Source organism: Sander vitreus, chromosome 5 (assembly GCF_031162955.1).
Source record: "Sander vitreus isolate 19-12246 chromosome 5, sanVit1, whole genome shotgun sequence".
NCBI lineage: Eukaryota > Metazoa > Chordata > Actinopteri > Perciformes > Percidae > Sander > Sander vitreus.
The window spans coordinates 8,167,898-8,186,327 of NC_135859.1; the positions used below are offsets into that span (position 1 = coordinate 8,167,898).

Sequence of the window (18,430 nt, forward strand, 5' to 3'; positions counted from 1 at the left end):
CTTTGAGCCTCCAAACTATGCAGTCAGAAAGATAACTTCAATCTAAAATATAAAATATACCCATCATCAAGTGCGTGTGTGCATGCGCGGCCGCGACGGTTCGTGCAGGAGCGAGAGGAAGCGGTACTGGGAACTTACCAAATGACACGTCAAAAGCTCAGACCAAACCCACAGCCGTCAACTATTAAATGCACGCCCTGTATGTCTGTGGGTTTCATTACTGAGCATTAAGTACTCGCGCGCTTTTACGCAGAGCTGCCGGGATCCTCCGAGCGCACGCACAGTCTCCAGTATGGCTCTGCGCTACTCCCAAACACTACCTGCGGTTGTGCTGCTGATACTGGCGATAGTCGGGATTCTGCTGGTGGCCCTTTCTACTAAAAACACGGAGACACCACCTGAGTACATGGTAATGAAAAGAATTATTGTATGCATCATCTCATAATTGGCAGGTTACAGGTAGGTCTATAGTTTTTTTCAATAGGTCTGCAGATCGTTCTACTGTATTATCATTACATTAATTAAGTTTGTTTTTAGTCATACCGTTTCCTCCCGTTTGAACTAATGTTGCTCTATACAGCACCTTGTTAGTGTTACCATGGTTTTGAAAGGTGTTTTATAATTAAGTTTACATACTTACTTTACTTACTTACTTACTTACAATTAGGGACTGTACGAAAATATAAATGTTTGCATTGCATTGTCATTTTCCTTTGGCAGTCTTGACTTTCTTATGAGAACAGGATGAGGATCTTTTGTTCTCATCCTAGATTTATATGCTATTATATATACTGCACCTCTCTTACTTGCACCATTGTTCATAATGCTTTGCCATATGCAGAGGACGGCAGTTGTGCATCAGGGATTTATAATGTGGGCTATAGGTTGGGCACCTTAGAAGTTCCATTATTAAGATAATTAAGTTTAAATTGTTAAATTGGGCTTAAATGAAATACTGTTTTAATATTTTAACATGTTGTTGGGAGGGCATTGCACATTCTTTAGTCAAGATAAGGGCTCAAAGAAAACATAACCCTGGGGAGGGACTTGTGAAACATATATGCGAAATAATAAGGTTCAGCTTCTGTCACCACCCCAATCCTTTTTGGTGTAGTATGTTAAAATCATAGACTGTAAAAAATAATTGACTAAGCTTTTAGGTCTGAAAAGTGAAGCCAATGCCGAAGTGGAAATCACTGCTTTCAAGTCTTCTTCAAAACAGCATGATGTTCATTTAGTAAATTATTGTCCCATTTCTTTTTAAAATTGACGATAAAGCAGGGGATGCTTCAGGGGCATGGCTACACACCGATTGGAATTTTTTTTAGTCTATGGTTAAAACACTGACTATTTAAATAGATTCCCTAACTCTGGTTTACATATAATGTCACCACCCACAACTAGGCTACATTAAAACATAGTCAATTATCAGTATCTTGTTAGATTAGAACACAGGTTCAAATATAAGTGTTTCACTTGTTACTGTTGCTGAAAAACCTCTCAGCTGTTGTGTCATCATCATAGACAATGGTCAGTTTTGAACCTCATGTGTCCAGATTTTAACTTGCTCTGCCGAAAGTCTGTGTGTTTGCTGAATGCTCAAAATGAAACGCGCAGCTCTTACCACTTTTCCTGGCATGCGACAGATGCTAACCTCAACGGATTAAAAGGTAGTAAAAGGAAGCGATGCAAAGCACCACTGAGCAGACAAGACAGAAAGAAACAGACAAAGGGTGCGAGATAAAAGAAGCCGTTTGTGTTTTATTTGAGATTTTTTTCTGAGAACATTATTCATGTGCTCATCCTTTTGTTTCATGTTACTTTGAAATACATTTGAAAAGAAATTGGTTTCATTCTGCCTTATGCTGCCTTTGCCTACAGAAGAGCGTGATGCTTTGAAGTTGTCATTGCAAAAGAGCACACAAAGACAGACAAAGTCAACATTGCAGAATGAGTTAAGACACCACAATACATAATAACATAACCCAGGGCACTATAGCAAATCAGTTAATCTGTACGTTTAGTCTCATGAAGATATGTTTGCAAAAACGATGAGTTCAACAAAAGGTGATAATCTATAAGAATATGTACATAAGTTGCAAAATTGTAAAAATAAAAAAAGCAATTGACAGTTGGAGGTCTAGCCACATCCTGTTACCCAAGTAACAATACGTGCAAACTAAACAGAACAAGCCCACGCAAGTTGTACAGCACAGAGTAGTAAATACAAATACATCACTAAATCAAATGTACACAGAAAAAAACCCCATTTCAAACCAATTTGGTTTTTACAGATGTAGTCAGTGAACCTGATGTTATCAGAGGGGCTGTGAGGTATGTCCAGTCTTGTATAAAGTACTCGAAAGCAATACTTGAGTAAAAGTATGAGTATCTTACCGAAAAATGACTTTGGTAAAAGTCAAAGTCACCTTTTAGAATATGACTTGTATAAGTCTTAAAGTATTTGATATTTACTGTACTTAACCCTCTGTGGACAAATGACGCACCGGCAAGTCCAAGCGATGTGTGACAACAGTCCTACTCAAAAAGCGATATTACATTTTTTTATTTACTATTTTATTCATATATTGCACTACTTTTCTGAACCTAATACTTTGGTAAACTCATTTCAAGCACCAAAACAATTGAGGGTAGGTACGTTTTCACAGGAAACTTGAGATATTTCCGCTTTAGAGCCAAATTATCTATTCATACATTGATGTGAAACAATTTTGGGCGTTACTATACAGAAAGCTGAGTTTGTTCTGAACATTTTGATATGCAACACATGGGGATCAGGTTATATGCAAAACACCTTAAAAGGAGTAATTCAAGAAAATATCTAAAAATGCCCTTAGACCTCAAGTATCAAAAGTATTTTTCTGATATTAAATGTACATAATTATTAAATTATTAAAAGTAAAAGTTAATAAAAAAAACGTTATGAACTTTATTGTGGCTTCCTTATAGTAAAGCATAATATTCACGGTTTCCACACATCCTAAAACATCAAATTCAAAGTCTGACATTAACATAAAGAAAAACAGAAACAGAATTTTCTTTTTTTTTTGTGAGGAAGAATCTTTCACTCCAACGCACAAAAACATTTCTTGCAAATACGGAAACAGGTGTGTAACATTATCTTCATCACCACCCCGTTCACCGCTGTCGTCGGCGTGATCATCGTCTGTTATTATGGGGTCTATATCCACGACGTTCCACTTCTGGGATTGCTCCGTTGCCGCCGGAAATTCTGCCGGATGTCACTCTTTTCAGCCGGATGTCCGTTACCTTCCGCTTTCTTTGCAGTTTTTTTAAACTGTCGATTTCTGAGGACTACGGTTAACTGCTCCTCAGATCTCTGCAGGGTAAATCCAGACAGCTAGCTAGACTATCTGTCCAATCTGAGTTTTCTGTTGCACGACTAAAACAACTTCTTTTTTTCTTTTCTTTTTTTTTTTACATAGTTTATTTAAGTTTTGTTACAACAAGTCAACAATTCACCATGACACGTTGGGCTTGTATATACCCACCCCCCTCCCCCCACATCAGAAAACATCAGAGGGTAATCAACTTAGCAATGTTGAAAATAAAAACAACAGTAAAGAAATAATAATAAAATAAATAAAAATAAATAAAATAAGGTAACAAAAGTAAATAAACAAACCAAGATGTACAAAACATGAACTCAAGTTATTTACATTGGTGTCCGGGGCACTGACATGCATATGGACAGCACAGGAAATAAAAAATAAAAAATCAATAAACAATGCCATGATATAATCAGCAGACAGTTCAGTACTACATGTCCAACACTGCTAGCTGCATGTACCGAAATCTTCACTCAGCCATAACTAAAACAACTTTTGAACGTACACATGTTCCAACTAAACGAGTTCCTTCCGAGGCTATTTTGCAGAGGCACCGGGGCTCCGTCCGGCACTTAGCACCGCCCAAGACGATTGTGATTGGTTTAAAGAAATGCCAATAAACCAGAGCAAGTTTTTCTCACATTCTCGGAATGCTGTGAGGACTAGCCAGACCCTCCTCTGCAGCGCTGTGGAGGAAGGTCTGGCAATGCGAGACATATGTTGGCGCCTGAGCCTGCAGCAGGTGCTTCCATGATGCTATCAGTTATGCTTCCTCCTCTTCTTTTTTTGTTTTGGTCTTCGGTGTTGACGATAGGCAAGAAACAGGCTTTACGTCACCAACTGAAATGGAGCGTGCATTAACTTACAATCTAGGAGAAATGATTCACCAAACCTGCTTTTTTGCAGTCTAACAAATTTTGGTAACACTTTACTTGAAGGTATCTACATAAGAGTGACATGACACTGTCATGACACGTGAACCCTAACCCTAACTTGTCATGACAAAAACCGAATGACACTTACTAAAAGAAGCGTTATGTCATGAACTTCATGACTTGTTTATAATGTTTATGACACGTTCATGACAGTTTCATGTCACTCTTATGTAGATACCTTCAAGTAAAGTGTAACCCAAATTTCTTCTGATTCTTTTGTAGTAACGAGCAACAAAAATTCTTAGGGGCAGTGTAGTAAAGGAGTAAAAGTATACATTTATTTAAGAAATGTAGTGGAGTAAAAGTTTCCAGAAATATAAATAACAAAGTAAAGTACAGATAGTGAAAATTCTACTAAAGTACAGTAACAAAGTATTTGTACTTCGTAATACTGGGTATGTCAAATTAGGCCATCAGCAAAGCAATATATTAGATTAACTTGATAGTCCATGTTCTGAGCTGCATTAATGATAGCTAAAATGAGGTACTGGAGGCATGCTGTATGTTCTGTTGCCATATTATTTCTGACATTTAATGATCTGTCTGTTTCAGTATGGAATTGTTCTAGATGCAGGCTCATCCCACACCTCCATGTACATCTACAAATGGCCGGCTGACAAGCAAAATGGCACTGGTATTGTTACCCAGCACAGCGAGTGTAATGCACAAGGTAAGCTGCTCCCAGTGGGTGAGAAGGTTGGCGTAATAAACACTGCTTTAAAATAAGGTTTGCCTGGTTGAGGCTTTAAAGACAATACTGACAAGATTCAGGAAGTCCAGTCAGTATTGGATTGGTAAGCTAGTTGTGGTTAGCTTGCAGTCTGGAAGGAAGTACTGCTTGAGAGGTCTTGTTCAGGGCAAAGAAGTATTTTAAAAAAAGAAACAAGTACTCAGCATTTTCTTAGAACTGTGTTCTTGAAGTGGAAACACCAACATGGGACAAACACACTCTCCCCTGAACACACAGATGAATCATTAACGCTTTATAATAACAGTACAAAAACATATAAGTAATGTTTAAACTGGTCTTGGTCCAAACACGTGGTCCACTGTTTCCTCAAGTCCACCGCGGTCGGAAAATAAAATAATGACAAGTTGTCGTCTTCACCGGTGGATGTGCACAAGATTTGTGAATCTTCACTGATCTCCCGATTTGATTATGATTATCAGGTCAGCGATTCGATTCAATTCAATTCGATATCTCGATGCATCACGATGCGTCAAAAAGAAAATTCCATATAGGATATTTGACTTGACACACTTGCATTGTCAAGTGCAATGCCCAAGCTGCAATAAGTAACTTTAGACTGAAATGATGAAGTGTTTGGGTTTGTTTCTTTAAAGGTAGCTACCACGAAGGTTTACCTATTTTGGATTAGTCATATACCACCCTACTTTTAACCGGCAAATCTATTGTGCTGTATTGGAATAACTGACCCCAGACAACTCTTTAACAAAAAAGGTATTGTTTACTGAACGATAACTTAAATGTACAAATAATATTTAGCCGTTAGATTGAATAACAAACAAAAAAAAAACATAACACAAATCACACCCTTCAAATATGCTAACAGCAATATTTCTTCAAATGATATTACACACAACTACCCCTTTACCCGTTTCTCTATCAGTTTCCAGTAAAACTTACTCAAACCCTATTAAACCACTGTGTTACCACACACCCACCCACCCACTTACAGTTAGCGGTTAGTCCAAGAAACACAGCTCAAACACGAAAACGAAAACCAGTCACCAGCTACGGCAAAGTCCTCTTCAGCAGGGAAACACGCTGTCGTCCTCTCCGGTCTAAAATCAGCATCCTCCGAATCAGCAACTCTCCGCCCTTAGTTCCAACTTTATTGTCCGTTAGCTCTAACTTTAGCTAGTCCGTTAGCTCCAACTTTAGCTAGTCCGTTAGCTCCAACTTTAGCTAGTCCGTTAGCTCCAACTTTAGCTAGTCCGTTAGCTCCAACTTTAACTAGTCCGTTAGCTCCAACTTTAGCTAGTCCGTTAGCTCCAACTTTAGCTAGGCACACTAGCACAACGTTTGTTCTTAACCATTGCTGTTAGAGAGGAAAAGTGCTGTAGTGTAGCTACACCTCTTCAGCTCCGTTATTCCACTTAGATCTTCTCCAAGCTAACTATTCTAGTGTCTCTTGATGTTTCTCAGTGTTTTCTTTCCTCTTCTCGATTTGTGATTCTCTCCACTCTCCCGTGTCTCCGCTCAGCCGTTTTGCGTGTGTGTGTGTGTCTGTGTTTGTTTGTTTGTGTTTCTGTCTGTCTGTCTGTCTGTGTGTGTGTGTGTGTGTGTGTGTGTGTGTTTTTTTCATTTGAATGTTTATGCCGCGGCCAAACAAGTTAATATAAATAAGTTAATAGGGCAATTGTCCAGCTTGTAATTACCTTCACAAAAGTGCCATTTTGCCGCTGACAGGCTCAGATTAATATTCTGTTATTCTGTTAATATTCTGATTAATATTAAGTGTCTGACATTAGAAAACATGGGAAAATAGGGTCCAGGTTGAAAGAAATGGCAGTTACCCTTTAACAGAAACTTAAATGACTATTTTGAATTTGGATTGAAACTAATTAGTAATACTTGTAGATACCTATTATTATGTATATAAGAACCTTAAATTACGTAGTAAGAAGGCTATTGTGGCTTTAACTCATGCATGACTCATGGTGATTTAATGCATGAATTACTGCAGGATGGATGTGTTGCTCACTATTAGCAAATAAAATTACTACTACTTACTACTTTATGGTCGTAGTTTACATTAATAGATCATCAATTGAGGAACGGTAATTCACAGTTATTTAATACATTAATTGATATGCGATCAAATTAACAATACCTATTCTCACGGAAATATAAAGCTTTTTTTAAATTATCAAACTGGTCGTCCGATGCAAACATTTACATGTTGCTGCACCAAACCACAATCATCTAGCAGGTGCCAAAGGACAAATTAGAGGAGAATAGACTAGAAATGAGAAAAATTTGCTTTATATTTCTATGAGAATAGTTAATGTTCTCCTTTCAGGAAGGTGGAGCAAATACTTCGGTCTGAAATAAACTTGTATGTATTTGGTATCCAGCTAATATGGCTGCATAAAGTCACTGTGAATTAACATTCCTTAATTGGTGATCTGAACATAAAGTCATAGTGACTTGATCCTTCATTGATACATCCTGCAGGGATCATCATGCATTTAATCATCATGAGTCATGCATTAGCTAAACATTACTTAAGTGTATGATTTGTACCCTTATTTGAAATCAACGTTTTTTTAGGCCAGGGACCCCTTAGCTGAAAGAGAGACCGAGGAGGGACCCCCTACTGCATATATTGTATACAATTGAGTAGAGATTAAACTAAACTAAATATTAAAATAAATGGTTATTATTCATACATCATGTTTTAACATGTAACATACATTTGGAAGGCACAGTGAATTCTTAAGCTTAACTGTTTGGCTATCATAGTGTCTACCTTACCTATAGTAAGCTTATCCTAAATAGGCCAATTTATCTTTGCTAGTAATATGTTGGATTCATATTAATGTATATTTTCAGACATATTTCAATTCTTAAATTGGAGTAACTCTGAGGACCCCCTAGGGTTCATGGACCCCCTGTTGAAGATCTCTGTGTTAGATGTTAGGTCAGTCTAACCCTTAATTACCATTACGGTTGATATAACCAAAACAAATATTTTTTTCGTTAACCTCTTGTGGTATCTAGCCAGGCAGTTCATTTTGGATTAATTTTCCCAGGTTTTGAGATACATCCATCTCAGAAACTTAAAATTCATCATAATGCAGTACAGGTCAACTTGCGATGTTTACAGCAATAAAAAATTACAATTAAAAATTGAATTTCCAAAAATTCCATTCACCTCCATTAAAAATCTTAGGAGATCTACAAAGATACATTTTCAAAACTAAGTAAGGGAAAAAATATGTTTACTTGTAATTTGCCTGAACCAATCCTTTAACTCCAGACTGTCCTGGTGGTAAAGACATTCTCACTTTCAGTTCCACAATGCCATCCTAAACTTCTCCAATGACTTTATCAGAATATTACAGACACAATGTCAACATGCTATGTGTTGTGCAAGACATTTGTTCATAAGTGCTCTACATCCTTACCAGTTGCCGGTTGTTCCCTGTTTGTATTAAGAGTTTCCTTAGAAACCCTTAACTTCGCCTTTCTTCCAGTTAGTCAGTCATCCTTAAAGACAGGGAAGTCCAGTTTTTGAGAAGGTCAGGCTGAGTTCTTTGTAAGCAGAACTACATTCTCTTTCTGACAAGGTGGAGGGATATCCAGCTATGCAGGTGTTCGTGGTGGGGCAGCAGAAAGTCTGAAGGCCTGTCTGGAACAAGCTGTGAAGGATATCCCCAAATCCAGGCACCACCAAACTCCAATCCAGCTGGGAGCTACTGCAGGCATGAGACTCTTGAAGTCAGTAGAAATTCCTATTAAGACAGGATATTGCACTATTATTTCCATCACACTTCTTATCAATTATGCATGAATGCATTAAAATGGATCTCAGAAGGAAATAAATATTGTTTCATTCCCAATTTAACTCTCACCACTTTTTAATAGCATAGTCAATGCCACAGAGACCCAGCTGTTACTGAAAGAAGTGGAAAACAAACTGCGGTCTTACCCTTTCAAATTCAAAGAGGCAACCATCCTGAGTGGACAAGAGGAGGGGGCATACGGCTGGGTCACAGTGAATTACTTACTTGAAAACTTTGTCAAGGTGAGCTCTCTGACTTTTCTGTTCAACTTATAGAAAGTCACAGAGGAAAGAATCCACCCTGAAGTGCTTTAACACTGTTAAATGAAAGCCCCTTTGTGGAGGAATTAAAAGTGCCTGACTTGTGCAAGACATGCGTTGTAACGACAGAAGAAGTAGCCAGCTATTCATTCTAGCATATTTTTGGGCCCTCCTCACATGAGGGTGTGAGGTGTCCCCCCCCCCCAGTCCAACACCCCTGCTCAAAAATAACTAGTTTGTGTGATGTGTCGTCCAATCCCATCCTCCCCAAACTGCTATCTTAGGGTGCCGTCCCAAAAGCCCAACTTGAAGTATTTGCAAGTGCAAGTGCCTACATGTGTGACGTATTTCTGTCAAATCATAACATTATCTTAAAAACTTTCTTCAGGCAGAAACCTCGGACAGAACCTGGCTCTTGGTGGGCGGCCACAGTGCCCAAGTGTCATTAAAGGGTTTACCGTTTTTGTGTCTAAGTGACTGATGTGAACAACAATCTTTGACATTGACAAAAGTGCTTGTTTTGCCGCTGACAGGCTCAGATTAATATTCTAAGTGTCTGACAACATTATGGAAAGGATTTCTAGGGAAGTCGGTCTTATTGTTAAAGAGTAAGATCCTTTTTTTAAACATTAAAAACATCCGTGAAATTGCGTTCGCTAAACCCACCAGACTCCATGTAAATAAACAGTAATTTTAGCATTATAAATTACACATTCAAAGTCAACAGAAACAAAATAAAACTATGAAAAGCCGTTTTGGATCGTCTTCCCACTTTTCCAACAATCACAACTCTAGTTTTGGTTGAAATAAACACATTTATTATTTACATGTGAAAATATGTTGGCTCTATACACGCTAAAAGTATTGTTTTGAAGACTGGTGGGTTTAGCGCTAGCGACCTCAGAGCTGTTTCTGGTTCAACAGAAAGGTTTCAAAGAGGTTTTAAAAAGGGCTATCTCTGTAGGGATCCTTTCCATAATGTTGTCAGACACTTAGAATAATAATCTGAGCCTTTTAGTGGCAAAAACAGCACTTTTAGTGGACCAAACTGAACATTTGCCCCATAGGGTTACATTGCAGCTCAGTCTGTGGCTGCAGGTTAGAGCATTCACGCTTAATACTAGACCAATTTCAAAGATTGTTGGTCCAGGTTGAAAAAAACGGTAGTTACTCTTTAAGACCACAAGCACGTGGAAGTTTGATAGGGCGCATTACCACCCAAAGTGGACTGTTGTTTTGCACTTGCCCACCTGGTACAGATCCTTAGTTTAGCGTGTTAGCATGCTGCTGTGCAAATTAGCACTAAACACAAAGTAGCCTACAGCTGAGGCTGATGGGAATGGGAAATTTTACACAATGGTGGAGCTAATTTAAAAAAGTCAAAGGATCACCAACGTCATTAGGATTGATCGTCAGGGAACCATGGCTATTTATATAAAATTCCATGGCAATGCATAGAGCTGTGTCACTCTGAACCGCAGTGATTGACCGACTGACAGACTGTGACCAACGGATATTTCTATGAATTCATGTTGGTTGCATGGCTAAAAAAAAATCCACACAGAGGGACTTTGAAAGTGTCAGTGTTTTTGAGTGGATGTTCTCCTCAAAGTAAACTCTGTTCAGAATTGGAATATTTATATTGTCCTACATCAATTCAAACTGTTATGTTTTGACATGTCCTTTCTTGCCATTCAGTATGATTTTGTCGGGCGTTGGCTGAATCCTGGCAGAGCAACAATTGGAGCTTTGGATTTAGGTGGAGCTTCCACACAGATCGCTTTTGAGACCTCGGAAAAGGTGGAGGACAAGGATAATGCGATGGAGCTAAAGCTTTATGGACAAACCTACAGAATATACACCCAGAGCTTCCTATGCTACGGCCAAGACCAGTTCCTGCGGAGTCTGCTGGCTCGTCTTATCATGGTACTGTTAAAAAAAGTTATAAGCCTAACAGTTACATATGGCTGTTGTTGAAAAATATCAAGATTTTCATGATTTCTGCTTTAAGGATTCTCTTTTATCTCTGCCATCTGATAGTCTTTCTGTAATACACTTGTCAACAAGGATGTTTAATCCAGAGTGCTCTGGTTAAAGGGTGTACTCAACATTGACTACACCAACCTGCTGCACCAAACGTGCTCAAAGGAATAGTTTAGTTATATAGTTAGACATTTTGGAAAATAATCGTAAGCATTTTCTTGCAGGGAGTTAGATGAGAGGATAGGGCTATAGTGCTATAACGATTATTTGTTGATTTTAACCAAAACAAATTTTATAGTCACATAGGCTAATTATAACTGCTTTCACATCCATATTGTGCTACATTCCTGCCAATACATCAAAATTGTGCTACATTCCTCCTTTGTTGAAGGATACTATGAAGGAGTATGCTATTTCAGCTGTTGTGCGACCGCTTTCCAAACATGCGCGTTTGCCGTGAAAAGATACAAGCAACGCAATTTTCTGTTCACGTTAACGGCGCATGTTAAAATCCCGGTGCCCGGTATCTACCAGACGAAATAGCAACGCAGATTACGGTGCCACTTAAATGTCTGCGTTACACTCTGATGCTCCAAAACAGACGTTAGAGGCAACAGAAACTTTGCTGCATGTCACGCTAGTAAACACTAATAACACGTTACACAGCAGTTAACGTTAGCCTACCATTAGCTACAGTAGTAACTGGATTAAACACGGCTAAAATGCTGACAGCTAAACGGCGTAGTGTGACTGTATTTCACTGTAGAGGATTCCAACAGCGGGACGTACAACTAGTCTGTCGCTAAAGCTATGAGCTAAAAGACTCAAACTAGCACTGGTCACTGCTGTTGTCTGAAAAACAACACAGACGGGACAAAATGTTGGGTTTACTGGTAAACTGGTAAACCTTTTGACGACTTGCTATCTGTTGTGGAATTTTCCTCACATTACTCTGTCCTCTGTGACTGTCTACATCTAAACTAAGCTGCGCGGTGCAGGGAACAACTCTGATTGGCTCATGGAGGCACGTAATCAGACAGTGGTTTACGGAGCTTTGGTAAAAAATAAACTTTGATACAGAGCGTTCTATGAATGGAATGAAGCATTTTAAATATCGCTCGATCACGTGAATTTGATCGTGGGAAGCCAAAAAACGTGATCGTGATTACAATTTGATTAATTGTGCAGCCCTATGAGAGGATCAATACAATTTTAATGTCTGCAGCCATTTAGCTTAGCTTAGCTTATCATAAAGACTGGCAATGGAGTACAGCTAACCTGGCAGCTGGCATTGTCCGAAGAACAAAATCCACCTATCAACACCTGTACATTTCTGGCAGGTTCAAACTTCTCATCAAACTCTCGGCAAAATGCAAATTAAAGTATTCCCAAAATTTTGAACATTTCAGAACATGATACTGTATAAGTTGTGAAGTCATCTTCTTAAGTGCACCTTCTTTTTTGGATTTGGTTGGTTGTCAGTCTAAAGGTAACCCTGTTTATTAATAATTCTAAAAGAGGTGTAGATAAAGCTGGCAATGTAAATATTTGCTTTTTACTGAAATACATACAAGTGTGATTGCACATACTGTATATACTACCAGCCATTCTAAAGTTCTGGCAATTTGTGAATGTCTCCTTATTCTACCATGTTCACTTGGAATTATACTTGTCATATGCTGCACTTTCCTTTCGTATTTACCAGAAGAATGTTTCAATGTTATCTTTTTTTTGCCTCTTTCAGACTGAAGGTGTGAAGCCTCAAGTGTCCAATCCCTGCTATCCACAACAGTTCAATATATCTATCAAGCTAGGAGAGGATGTCTTTGATTCTCCGTGTACTAAAAACTACAGACCTGCCCAGTTTAACCCCCAGATGTCTGTATCAGTAGTGGGCACGGGAGATTACCAGAAATGCTTGGACAACGTAAAAGAGATTTTCTCCTTCAACTACTGCAATTATTCCAAGTGCTCCTTTAATGGAGTCTTCCAGCCCAACGTGAGAGGAAGCTTCATGGTGAGGGAGCCTTTTAAACAGACCTATAGCTGAAGCGGAAAAGTTCCAATTCATTCTCAATCAAAAATTTCTGAAGCTCAAGATTATGTCCAAAGTAGTCTATATCCACGACGTTCCACTTCCAATTCCACCGGATTTCACTCATTTAGGCTGGATATCCGTTGCCTTGGGCTTTCTTTGTGTTGGCATTTTAAACTCCGGTCGATTTATGAGGACTTTCGTTAACTCCTCAGATCCTTGCAGGGTAAATCCAGACAGCTAGCTAGACTATCTGTCTAGGTTCTTTGTTGAGGGGAGGGTCATCCAATTTTTTTTAGTCTAGGGGGGAGGGTCACCCAACTTTTGTATTCGTGAGAACAGCAACATTTCAAAGTGGCTTGTTTGGTGCATATCTATCTATGTAGCTCCATGTAGCTCTCTCAGTCTTGGCCCCCATCGCTAGCAGATGGGTCCCTCCCTGTTTAGTCAGCCAGACAAGTTGAAATTGTCTGGCTTTGGGATTTCCCAAACTGAATAAATCCCGCTCGCACATATAAACACAAAACTGCTTTTCTAGCTCCATCGTGTTGTAACTAAGACATCTGATAAAAAAATATAATTGTATTCATTAGCATGATTGCCGTACTGTTTAGTTCAAAAACATCCAAAACACCGTACGAAAACGTAACGGGCCAGACGCAAACTTTTATTTTGAAAAGTCAAAGCTTGCGGACTGCACCAAGCCGGGAGGGCATGAGAAGGGAGGTCTCCAGGCTGCAGCCATACCCGACTCAAATATCCTTTCGGTCCCAGTGATTATTTGTTAAATTGTGCAAACGACAGCCTTTTCAAGGCATTTGAGAAGGAAGGAGTGGTAGCATGCAAGCTCCCAAATTGACGCTCGTCTGAGAAATGGAGTTTTGGATAATGTTCAGCTTTGGCAGCTTTACCTTTATACTAAAATATACAATGACTGAGGAAGCCTAGTGACGAGTCCATAGCAACCAGTGTTAAATAACCCAGTGTGCTTTGCTGAATGGTCTCAATGTTTTATTGTTTTATTTCATGTGAATACTAGTTTACTAGATGAGTAACTTAGTATTTGAAGTAATGCAGTAATGCAGGAAGTGTGCATTTAGTTTCCATGCTTGTTGTGTTTCCACAATGCGTTGATGCGTAAGTCACGTATGTCATGGCTGTAAAAGAATAATGCTCATCTGTATGTCTTTGCCAAGCGCAAACCAGTACAGAAGGCATCAATAAATTGTTGGGGAGGGTCATCCCTTTTTTCCATATCATTTCGGAGGGTCATCTAAAACTTATGGGGGGGGAGAGACTCAAAATGTTTCTAAACTTAAAATGTATTTTCGCCCTGTTTGTGTTTGTATTGTTTTACTACTTACACTATTATTTGAAGTATATATTATATGCAATACACAGCGTGGTTTTAATGATATTTTTATGGGGGGACAACCCTCAGATGGGGTGGGTCCTGATCCCCCCCGTCTCCCCTGCGATTCCCGCCTATGTCTCTACTGTAGCACACTTTCAGCTGGTTATTTGGGAGGGTTGCAAGTCCAATTTTTAAAGACATCTAGCTATTGTTCCTTTTGAATTTGAATGCACTTATTGTAAGTCACTTTATACAAAAGTGTCTGTGAAATGAATGGAAAATAATGGAAAAAGGGGAATCTTATGTCATAAGGGATCTTAGAAATGTTTCAATTAAATTCAAAGAACTTTATTTCTCCCCTGTGGGAAATTTATAAGTATCCTTAATAGATGACAGTATATTGTATCCCTCCCATTATTTACTGTCAGTTTTGTTATGATTAATTATTTATTGGGGTTCAGTCTAAACAGTATGTTTTCCAATGTCTTTGTTTGAAAACTAATCTTTACATCTCAGGAAGATTGTGTAACTCTGGATTAACTCAGTGTCCAATCTTCCCTACAGGCATTCTCTGCCTACTTCTTCGCTCACAGCTACATCACCAACCTCACCAGCATCCCTCTCACGTCCCCCAGTCAACTGGAGAAGGCAATCCGACTCATCTGCAACCTGACCATCTCTGAGGTAACAGCTCTCTGAGCCCAGCCCCTAATAAATGAGGATTCTCAAACATGTTCCTGTTTAACAACCCAAAGACCCCTGTGTTATCTGCTATACCATTGAATAGTCTAGAAATGTCTACAGTGATGGTAGACAAGATCAAATTGATAGAGATTTGAATAACCTAATACAGATCTTAACCCCTTTGTATTTCCACCCACAGATGACTAAAAGGACAAATCAGAAAGAGAAACACATGAAGAATGTCTGCGCCGTCTCCAATTTCATCCAGGTCCTCTTACTGCAGGGCTACAAATTCAACGAGCACTCCCTTCCGTCCATCTCTTTTCAGAAAAAGGTCAGAAGGAAATAAATGAAACAGTCTGTGTTCAAACTATTGATTCAGGTTAACACTGAAATCTATAGGCTTGTCCACAGTGTGCTTTCAGTGTGTGTGTTTCAGTGTGGTTTCAGTGGGTCCCCTCGTGTGTTTTTGCAGGCGGGAGGAGCATCTGTAGGCTGGGCTTTGGGGTACATGCTGAGTCAAAGCAGTTTGGTACCAGCAGAGGGACTGGGACTGATGAAGGCTCTCCCCCTAGGGCCCTGGGCTGGCATTCTCGTCCTCTTCATCGCCATTCTCCTCATTGTACTGGGATACCTACTCATGATCTACAGACACACAAGAAATAAAGAAGGCATGGTATAAGAGCAAGGGTGACACACCTCCCAGCCCAACTCCCAGCTCATATTAATCTTAGTGTGTCCACGTTCAAAACTCTCTGATAAAATGCTTCTTTTTTTTTCTTCTTTTTTTTTAAACTTTTTTTGTTGCACTATTGTTTGTTTTGATTGCTGTGCTTTTTAATACTCAGGCAGTACCAACGCCATTTCGTTGTAATAATGTTAGACTGGTGCAATGACATAAAAGCTTCTTATGTCTTATGTATGTAAGTGAAATCAACAAAGCAGTAAAATATGGCCTGCAAAATTGTCTTTGCAAATCCTTTTTGTTTTTTTTGCTTGTGGAGACTCATGTCAGTGTGTGTAAAATTAAACCACAGAATAAACCATGTTTTTTGTAAGTGTTTCTGATTCATTACATATTACACCTTCTTTCGACGACCACAAGAGGGAAGCATGCTTTCTGTTTTCTTGCCTGACAGGAACAGCCCACACGCAATGTTAACAAACACAGCTACCTACAAATTCTGAAAGGAAAAATATAAACAAAGTCAAAAATCATGGACATTCTAATGAGTTCTGAACTGTGGTCATAGCAGCATATGTGGATACTCTTATGAGTGACACATTTAGAGGTCAGGATTCAGACAAAACAGCAAACCAAGCGGTGTACAATTAAAAACAACACGTAAGTGTGACTTACTATGGCAATAAAACCTTTTCTGAATCTGATTCTGACATGATATGGGGATATGTGGTAAATGTGAAGATGAGATGTGCCGTGACAGAAACTGGAAAAGAACCGAAGTGTAATCAGTTTGGGGGGAATCATAAGTCATGGCTAGCTGACTGTCTGAAGACAAAGAAAGAAAATGGAAGTCATGAAGATTAGGTTAAAGTGAAGGCTATGCCACGATGCAGCAGCTAGGAAAGTAAAGATTCAAGTCAGTCAATCAGGTAGAAAGCATTGACGATCATTATTTATGTAAGGACAAGGTTAGGTTCTCAACATTTCTGGCCATATTGATTAACTGTAATGTTGCTGAGGCGGAAAGGAAATCGGAGAAAATAGAAATAATTGTTGATGCTGCCGGAACAATTTTGAAAATTGTGAGAATTACTGGAGAGGAAGCGCAGGGACTGTTTAGAGAGGCTTTCAGGCCATCTCAGAGCCTAGATTGATAGGATTGGTTTATTAGAGAATAGGATGAGGGGTGGGAAATAACCTTTTGCTTTATCTCTTTTAAATTTAGTAGATAGGACAATTCAATAGTCTGCAATTTGCCGCAAGGCTTCTCGTCTGCCGGAAAGTCAGAAGAAGAAGAATAATTCAATAGTAGGTGTCAGTCACGGATGTATTAAGAAAATGGTGTCGGTACGCGATCTGTGATGCCTGCACGATCCATTATGCGCATGCGCATAAATACGTAGTAGAAAACATGACGGTTTCCCTATACTATTTGTATCACGCATGCGTTGAAACACTTGACGGCCAGGCGGCACAACTGGCGGCATATTTTTGTAGGCTACATTTTATGTTATTCATTATTCAGTTCATGGCAGGGCGGGCCTGTTTTATAAAGATATTTAAATTAAGTACTCATCGTTGTCACTGATCCAAAGCCGCATATCGACGTCCGTGTACTACGCCTTGGCGACATGTTGTGATGTTTTTAAATGTAGCTTACGCTATGCATTACGAGGTCTTTACGTGGTTGCCAATCCAAAATAATAAAGGAGTTGTTACATGTTACATTTTGGTTACATGTGGAATGAAGTCTGAGTCTTTCTGTTACTGCAAACCTTCAGTTTATTATTAACCAACGTTATAACAAGGGAAAAAAGCTTATGGGGGGGTTGTTTGGCTCGAGGTCAAGGTGCAAAGCAGCCTAGGATGAAATTACTCCGAACCATCACTTTAATTAATTTGATTGAAGAAAAGGACTGTATTTGGAATACTTTCCCTAAATATGTATTTGGTTTAACTGGTGGAGTACAATTTCTGTTAACATGTGATTACAAAATTGATAGATTACCTGTAAAGTTAGAAAATGTTCATAACCAAGCTCTGCTGGCCTGGAAATTAATTTACAAGCATAATTTTACAACAACCTAGATTTGGAATAACAAGGCTATTCAATATAAAAATAAATCTCAGTATTATGGAAAATGGGTTGCTAATGGTATTGTATTGGTAAAACAACTCCTTAATGCTGATGGGCAGTTACTAAAGTATAATGAATTCCTCTCCAAATTCCTGTTAGCAGTCACGGCAAGAGAATATGCAATAGTTGCTGATGCTGTGCCGAGGAGTGTGCTGCAACTTCTTAGAAGTTCAGTAATGTCAGCGATCAATCCGTTTAGTAGTGGTAGTAGTGAAGTATTCCTTGGGGGAGTTCACATTACCAAGAATAAATGTTCATATAAACACATCAGGAATTGTATACAAGAGGTAACTCTGCCCTAAGGAACATTCTTTTGGGCTTCAATCTATGGAGAAATGAACTGGCAAAAAATCTGGTTAATTGGAGACAAATTCTGTCTTAATAACAAAGTAAAAGAGGTTTCTTTTAAAATCTTGCATAAAATATATCCAGCAAAAAGGACATTAAAGAGAT

The 18,430-nt window shown here is 38.9% G+C and overlaps 1 protein-coding gene across 2 annotated transcripts; it reads left to right on the forward strand.

Annotated features, from left to right (window-relative positions):
- Positions 1-209: 209 nt before the first annotated feature.
- On the forward strand, positions 210-16,213 carry LOC144517992 (ectonucleoside triphosphate diphosphohydrolase 2-like). Of its 2 annotated transcripts, XM_078250309.1 has the most exons (9): positions 210-409; positions 4,859-4,976; positions 8,624-8,774; positions 8,922-9,081; positions 10,798-11,025; positions 12,827-13,099; positions 15,036-15,155; positions 15,355-15,489; positions 15,631-16,213. In XM_078250309.1, the coding sequence occupies exons 1-9, from the start codon at positions 293-295 to the stop codon at positions 15,835-15,837; spliced, it is 1,509 nt and encodes a 502-aa protein (XP_078106435.1). In that variant the 5' UTR covers positions 210-292; the 3' UTR covers positions 15,838-16,213. The 2 variants fall into 2 exon arrangements, with proteins under 2 accessions (XP_078106435.1, XP_078106434.1); XM_078250308.1 differs by lacking the exon at positions 10,798-11,025.
- Positions 16,214-18,430: the final 2,217 nt, after the last annotated feature.

Bases quoted from the DNA above. Each gene is read 5' to 3' on its own strand.
- LOC144517992 (XM_078250309.1), top strand. From the start codon at position 293: ATGGCTCTGCGCTACTCCCAAACACTACCTGCGGTTGTGCTGCTGATA. The intron at 8,775-8,921 runs GTCAGTAGAAAT...ACTTTTTAATAG, and splicing joins GCAGGCATGAGACTCTTGAA to CATAGTCAATGCCACAGAGA. The intron at 9,082-10,797 runs GTGAGCTCTCTG...CTTGCCATTCAG, and splicing joins TACTTGAAAACTTTGTCAAG to TATGATTTTGTCGGGCGTTG.